Below are 7,535 nucleotides of genomic sequence, written 5' to 3' on the forward strand. Positions count from 1 at the left end.
CCTCCCACCTCCACCCTCCAAATATGAGTCAATGCAACTCCAACAATGGCTTGGCCTTGAATTAGTATGGCTGCAGGGAGCCAAGGAAAGCAGGTTGAAGACAATAACTTTTCATGTTGAGTTGTTTGAGATCCTTATACATTCTGGATATTAGTTCTTTGGCAGATGCATAGTGTGTAAACATTTTCTCCCATTCTGTAGGTTGTCTCTTTATTGATTATTTATTTTGCTGTCTAGAAGCTTTTTAGTTTAATTAAGTCTCATTTGTTTATTTTTGTTTTTGTTGCATTTGCTTTTGAGGTCTTAATCATAAATTCTTTATGTAGGCCAATGTCCTGAAGAGTTTTTCCTAGGTTTTCTTCTAGGATTTTTATACTTTCAGGTCTTAGATATAAGTCTTTTAATTCATCTCGAGTTAATTTTTGTATATAGTGAGAGATAGGGTCTAGAAAAACAAATAACCCCATTAAAAAGTGAGCAAAGAACATGAGCAGACATTTGTCAGAAGAAAATACACAAGTGGCCAAGAAACACAAGAAAAGCGCAACGTCACCAATCATTAGAGAAATGCAAATTAAAACAACAATAAGATACCGTCTCACACACATGGACACAGGGAGGCGAACATCACACACTGGGGCCTACCAGGGAGTGGGGAGAAAGTGGAGGGATAGCATTAGGACAAATACCTGATGCATGCGGGGCTTAAAACCTAGATGACGGGTTGATAGGTGCAACAAGCCACCATGGCACATGTATACTTATGTAACAAACCTGCACATTCAGTTCATGTATCCCAGAACTTAAAGTAAAATAAAAAAGAAAAGAAAAAAGAAAGATACTGTTTCACACCAGTAAGAATGGCTATCACTAAACAGTCAAAAAACAGATGTTAGTGAGGTTATGGAGAAAAGGGAATGCTTATACACTGCTGGTGGGAATGTAAATTAGTACAACCTCTGTGGAAAATAATATAGACATTTCTCAAAGAAATAAAACCAGAATTACGACTGGACCCAGCAATACCTGCCACTAGGTATCTACCCAAAGGAAAAAAAAAAATGTTACATCAAAAAGACTCCTGCATTTGTATGTTTATTGCAGCACTATTTACATTAGCAAAGACGTGGAATGAACCCAGGTGTCCATCAATGGTGGATTTGATGAAGAAAACGTGGCATATATATATCACGGAATACTATGCAGTCATAAAAAATGAAATCATATCTTTCAGAGCAACATGGATGGAGCTGAAGGCCATTATCCTGAATGAAATAACGCAGAAACAAAATCAAATGCCACATGTTCTCACTTATAAGTGGGAACTAAACAATGGGTACACATGGACATACAGAGGAAAACAATAGGTAATGGGGACTCCAAAAGAGGGGAGGGTGAGAGGGGCAGTGAGGGTTGAAAAGTTACCTATTGGGCACTATGTTCATTAGTCAGGTGATGCATATACTAGAAGCCCAAACTTCACCACTACGTAATATATTCATGTAGCAAATCTGCATATGTACCCTCTGAATCTATGAGAAATTTTATAAAGTATGCATATTTTTAAAAGACAATAACATTTTTCACATAAAATATTACATAAATACTCACTACCTACACAGTCTGAATAACTATAGGTACAAACAGCTGAAATTTGTCAGGTATAAATGAAAGAAAGGACAACTGAGCCAAAGAGAATAATGTGTGAGAAGGCACAGAGGCGGGAAAGAATAAAGTGTGCTATGGGAAGAGTAAAGGATGCTCTGTAGCTGAAGCAGAATGTGGGCAAATTTGGGAAGAAAGGCTGGGATAAGGCTGAAAAGTAAGTAGGCACCGAGGCTTCTGAAAACTCCTGAATGCCATTTAGAGGAGTTTGAATTTCACCTTAAAAAACTTGTTATTCAAATAATATGTCAAAGGAGTTTTAAGCTTTGTCGGAATTATATGATTTTTATTGTTTAGATTCTATTAGTTTCCATTAATTATGTTAGATGAATGCATTTTGTGCATAACTGGTCACATATGGTTGAAAAGGTTTACTTTGACTCCCACTATGGGAAGAGTAAACGGTGATTAGATTACACAGCTCAAACAGCTGAAGAAAAGGGTGAATGCTGTGAGCATTAATTTTTATCCTACATAAGCAGGATGTGTCCTTCATTTAAGTGATGTCTGCAGGTTAGCACCTATGCTTTATGACATGCAAAGAGGCACTGTTTATGGCCAACAAGGAACAAGGATTATTTAGAGTAGCTGGTTGCCCAGAGAGAAATTAGATGAAATGAATAAGGCCAGAGAAGGGCACTAACTTTGCTGAGTGCTAACTACATTGGCCTAGTCAGTTGCCTTACATATAGCATCTCGTTTAAGCCTCACGAGAACCCTGCAAGGGGCGTTATTTTCTCCATTTCAAAGATGAGGTGAATGGGGTCAAAGAAAAATTTAAGCAAATGGCCACCTAAATGCTTCTGAAATGTCAAAGCAAAATTTCACCTGTTATTTCTATAAGCAAATGCCATCAAGTTATTGAAAACTAAAGTTGAGCATTTAAATTTGATCCTAAAAAAATCATAAAGTTTAAGGAACTTTCCTCCATTTAAGGTGTTATTAATATATTTGAAGAGAAGAATTTGTTTTTGAAAGAAAATAGTTTGCATTTGCTGACCCTGATGATGAAATCTTGCTGCACAGATTTGGGAGGACTTCGTCTTTGGATTCATGCTCCTACTCTCAAATAAAGTGACTACCTTAGGTTGATACATTCCAGGGAGGGAGACCAGTTGGGACAAGGCCTAGGCTGCTCTCCTACAAATTTGCCATGAACAGGAGCCAAACTCTAAGACCTGATTCAAGTGGCCCAGCTGTCACTGGTGACACACTCAGGGGCTGGGCCTATCATGTTCTTATACAACCTAGTGAGTCAAGCTTTGGAAAATAACATTGTCAGGGAAGAACGTAAAAGTTACGTTATTTGTGACAGTTCAGTAGATTAATCAACAATTTTAATTTTTATCAGCCATTTTCACCTTCCTATGCCAGAACTTGTTTCATAAAAATGAAAATGTAATAGAAAGTGCATGCCTCTATAATATGTAAAATATCTAGGCAAAATTTTGCAATTACTTTGTGGGCAATTTCTCACTCTTTTTTTGTAGTGCAATAGAAATGCCAAATGGTAACTTGTAGAAGATTTGAGTTAGTTATATTACCTGATATCTTGCAAAACAAAATACCAAGTCATGAGTAAAATATAGTTAAATTTTATATCCTTAGCTCTTTCAAGTTTATAATGTTAACGTACAATCCTAGATGAAACTTCTATATTGGACACTATTTCCCCACCAATAACTTTTGTTTATTTAAATATTTTCCTCTCTCTTACTCTCTCTTTCTCTCTTTCTCTATATGTGTACAGTCATTTCCTACAAATTGCCCAATATATCAACTTTTCAGTAATGGCACTGTGAGAAATGCTGCCAATATGCTAGGAGATAATTTGTAGTTAATCATTGCTCACTCTTTTTTTCTGGCATTATTTATCTCAGTGTATACCTAACAGTTTTCTTTTTCAGGTGAACTCCAGAAATCTCAAAGTCTTGAACACACAGTTTAGAATTATCTGTTTATTGACAGAGAATTTTGAAATGTATAGGCAAACATGCTGGAATAAATCAACTAAGATGCAGATAGTAAATTTGCCGATGAGGTTTTTGAAAAATGTATTTGCAGAAAAATTTAGATAAAGTTTCTGAAAAACTTACTATGGCCTAAAATTACATGACTTAATATAAATTGTCTTGAAATTCCAATTTCTATTAACTTCTTATGAGAAAGTATAATGCAATACAAATCGTAATTTTGAAGGCCGCACATCTAAAGCTATTAAATATTTCACTTTGCAAAGTTTACCTAGCATTTATTTGAAATTATGTGCTATTGTGCACGTTTAAAATTAATCATAAATAGCACTTTTTTTAAAAAAGGTATCCTTCTATGCATAAATAATAGCAACATGATGAATTTCTAGATCGTTCTTGGTATAAATGTTATTGTCTTCTCTGTATGACTATATCAAATAACATGAAATTTATTTGCCAATCTTCTAACCACTCATACCAGAAAAAGAATATTGTAATGATTGAGTGGATTGGTTTACTCATACAAATAATTATACATTTTATAAGAACTACAAAACATCTCCATTAACCACTGCAGTCTTTCTGATCAAACAGTGACAGATAGGAGCTCAGAGTTTAAGGGCATTTGTTTACTATGTTTGCTTGGATTTTCCGAACTGCCTTAGTTCCTGATTCCACACTGCTATTGTGTGGATCAAATAATCCCTTGTCACAAAAATACCCTGGGGAATGACTCCCCTGGCGTCCAGGTTATGAGTGTGGTCAGTCATTCCACATGCCTTAGGGATGAGCTATCTGTGCCATGACGAGCGATTTCCTTTTCGAGTTTTGTAATCCCCAAATACTAAATACTATTATCAATAAAAGTTAATTAAGGAAATGTATATCGAAATATTGTTCAAGATAGCACTGAAATTAGGTTTATCTTTCCTCATTGTCTTAAAAAATTATTACTGAATTAAAACAGGAGAAATTTTACAATATACTCTTAAAATTGTAAATATCTACTACAGACTTCTTTGATATGAACCATAACCAGACATTTAAAAAATATACTTTTTGTCATGTAGACACACTAGATATGCCACTTTTATTCTCCTTTGCATGGTTCAATGTATAAGAAAACAACTTAGTAGGGGGAGAAAAAAATTAAAAGCCATTCTGTAAATCTTTCCCTCTTTCTTTTCTTGCAATCTCTCATTGTATCTTGGAGAGCAAGACCACAGGTTTTAAGAAATATGACTCATTTTATGTTAGTGGCCTTCCAATACTTCAGAATATTCTTGATTTTTCATGAACAGAGGTACAGCTCAGGGAGTGTGGCTAAATCAGTCCCAGTCTCCAGCTCCGCGTGAACCTGGGATCCAGACATCTCCTGGATATCTGGCGCACTCTGAGATCCAGCCCTCGGTTTCCTGCAAGCCAAAAGGATCCGCTAGGTTGGGAAATGCCGCCTGGTGCGATTCCAGAAAGGGCCATCTCTTTAAGGATAACGGACTTGGAGGGCCTCTTCACCCTCTCACCCTGCTCCGGACCCTTTCTTCCCATCCTTTGCTCCTAGGACTTTACATGTTGCCTGCAAAGGGAGTCAAACTTAGGGGGCAGGCAAACAAACGAGTTCTTTCCAGCCTCTGTAACCGGATCGCTAGAGCGAAATAAACTCGCACAAGTGTCCAGAGATCGTAGCCAGACCGCCAGCCTGCGCTTGAAGCAACTTTTAAGTGAGGCTGCAAGAGCCGCCGGGATGTAGATTTTAGTTCGTGGCCAAGCACAACTACGACACCCTGTCCCTGCCCCCACCCCATCCCCAAGAATGCATGGAGGAAGGAGAGAGGACGAGGTGAGGGCCGCCTGCATTTCTGCACGTCGGCGCCGCTTAGAAACCCTGCAGTTTTGAGAGAGAAGAAGAGGAGATGGAGGGGCCAGGAGCCACGACTCCCGGGAGAGCGCAGGGAGGGGCGTGGGTGCCCCTTCGCCCACCTCCGCCCCCCGTCACCTCGACAGCTGTCCCGCTCTTGGAATTCATTGGCTTCCTCTACCCGGCCTCCCAAATACCACCCCAATCTAGTTTAGCCCCCCGCCCCACCCTCGCTGACCTAATAAGGCCATGCAGTGTGCGGGGGAGCTACATAAAAGCGCGGGCTCGCGGCGACTCTGCACCACGCAGGGGAAGAGAAAGCAGGAGCCGTCCAGGACGGAGGAAGGCGACCATGGCCAAGGAGTGGGGCTACGCCAGTCACAACGGTGAGTGCAGGCAGCCGCGACCCGGCCAGGAAGGGATGCCAGTCCAGGAGAGCCCTGCCATTGCACAGAAATGGGCAACTTTAGAGACTGCAGTGGAAAATGTAGGAGTAGAATAAGACCTAACATTTACTGAGGCTTTTCAACTGCCAAATGCTGCTGCTTCTTTTTTTCCTTCATCTCATTTGGTTCTCCCTAGAATGGAGTTTTTATTTCCCTTGGAGAAAACTGAAGTGCAGAGAAGTTGGATCACTTGCCTAAGATCCCATTGCCTCTGAGAAGTCAGACAGCCCGAGGTCAGGTGTGACTGGCCCTTATTCTGTTTTACTGGACAAGCACCTAACCTGAGCTTGGTGCCGGTGTGAGAATCTCTGCTCTGCCTAAGCTTCTCCCTAATCCAAGGCAAAGGAATATGGGTGTGCTCTGAAACCCACAACATAATGCTCAAATGTAGGTGGTCAATATTATTTTATTCCAACTGTATGATGGAAGGTGTCATTGGTTAAAAAAAATGTGATAAAGTTTATCTGAAAAATAAGCCTTTGAGCAGGCAGAGTGAACACACTGAGTTAAATAGTCTCCATGTGTGCTATTCACAAAACTACCAACAGGCCTGAAATGAATGCTAAGTCTCTTATTGCCCAGTCTGAAACCTAAGACCTTTTTGAAATCACTATCTAGCCTCTCTGTATTTTGCTGGTTTAGTCAATTAGAAAGAGGCCTTGGGTTGTGCCACCAAATAAATACATCTCCTCGACTTTATTTCCTAGGTCCTGACCACTGGCATGAACTTTTCCCAAATGCCAAGGGGGAAAACCAGTCGCCCGTTGAGCTGCATACTAAAGACATCAGGCATGACCCTTCTCTGCAGCCATGGTCTGTGTCTTATGATGGTGGCTCTGCCAAGACCATCCTGAATAATGGGAAGACCTGCCGAGTTGTATTTGATGATACTTATGATAGGTCAAGTAAGTATGACAATGAGGTAGAATCACATGGATGTTTTCAAGGTCCATATTGACAAAATGTGGTTTATGACACAGTACCAGAATTAATGGGGAGAGGGAGCACTTTATCTTTTAAAATGCAGATGACATTTGATTTTGCTTTAGTCATGAATAATTATATTTATGTATTGAAGAGGAATGTCACACCCTCCAAACTTGGTCTCTGTGAAAACGGCCCCATGTCCAAGCTAAAAGTTGGCAATGCATTCCCGAAATGGAACACGATAGGACAGAGATGACAATAAACTCAAATGAGTATTCTTCAGACTCCGATGGCCTATACCTGAGGGTTCTTGTGCTTCTTGTCCATGGTCTGGAGAGCCAGGCTTCCACTCTCAATTGCATAGATTCCATTCTACAAAGCCAGATATACAATAGAAACCCTAAATAGGCACTTTTTTCCCTTGGTGCCTGGGAGGTGACCAATCTAGGGGAGAGAACAGGGCCACTGAAGGTGTCAAGATGACTTGCCTTCAAGCCTTCAGTGGGGTTCATCTGATTAATCATTTGGGTGAGTATTTTTGAAATATCTGACAATTTCTTCTTGAGTAGTAGTTTGTGTGTGAGACAGCGACTGAAAAATACATGTTTAGAAAAAACAAATCTCTTTATTTCACCTACACTAGTAAGCAAATCAGTATAATAAAAG

The 7,535-nt window shown here is 39.6% G+C and overlaps 1 protein-coding gene across 1 annotated transcript in view; it reads left to right on the plus strand.

Moving 5' to 3' along the window:
* CA3 (carbonic anhydrase 3) overlaps nt 1-7,535 on the plus strand; it is a 76,092-nt gene that overhangs the window by 60,111 nt on the left and 8,446 nt on the right. Inside the window, exons 2-3 of the mRNA XM_016959626.4 lie at nt 4,940-5,882; nt 6,650-6,847. Of these exons, the coding sequence (XP_016815115.1) occupies nt 5,552-5,882; nt 6,650-6,847 (529 nt within the window). The 5' untranslated portion in view covers nt 4,940-5,551. The remainder of the gene's footprint in view (nt 1-4,939; nt 5,883-6,649; nt 6,848-7,535) is intronic.

Source organism: Pan troglodytes, chromosome 7 (assembly GCF_028858775.2).
Source record: "Pan troglodytes isolate AG18354 chromosome 7, NHGRI_mPanTro3-v2.0_pri, whole genome shotgun sequence".
NCBI classification, from domain to species: domain Eukaryota; kingdom Metazoa; phylum Chordata; class Mammalia; order Primates; family Hominidae; genus Pan; species Pan troglodytes.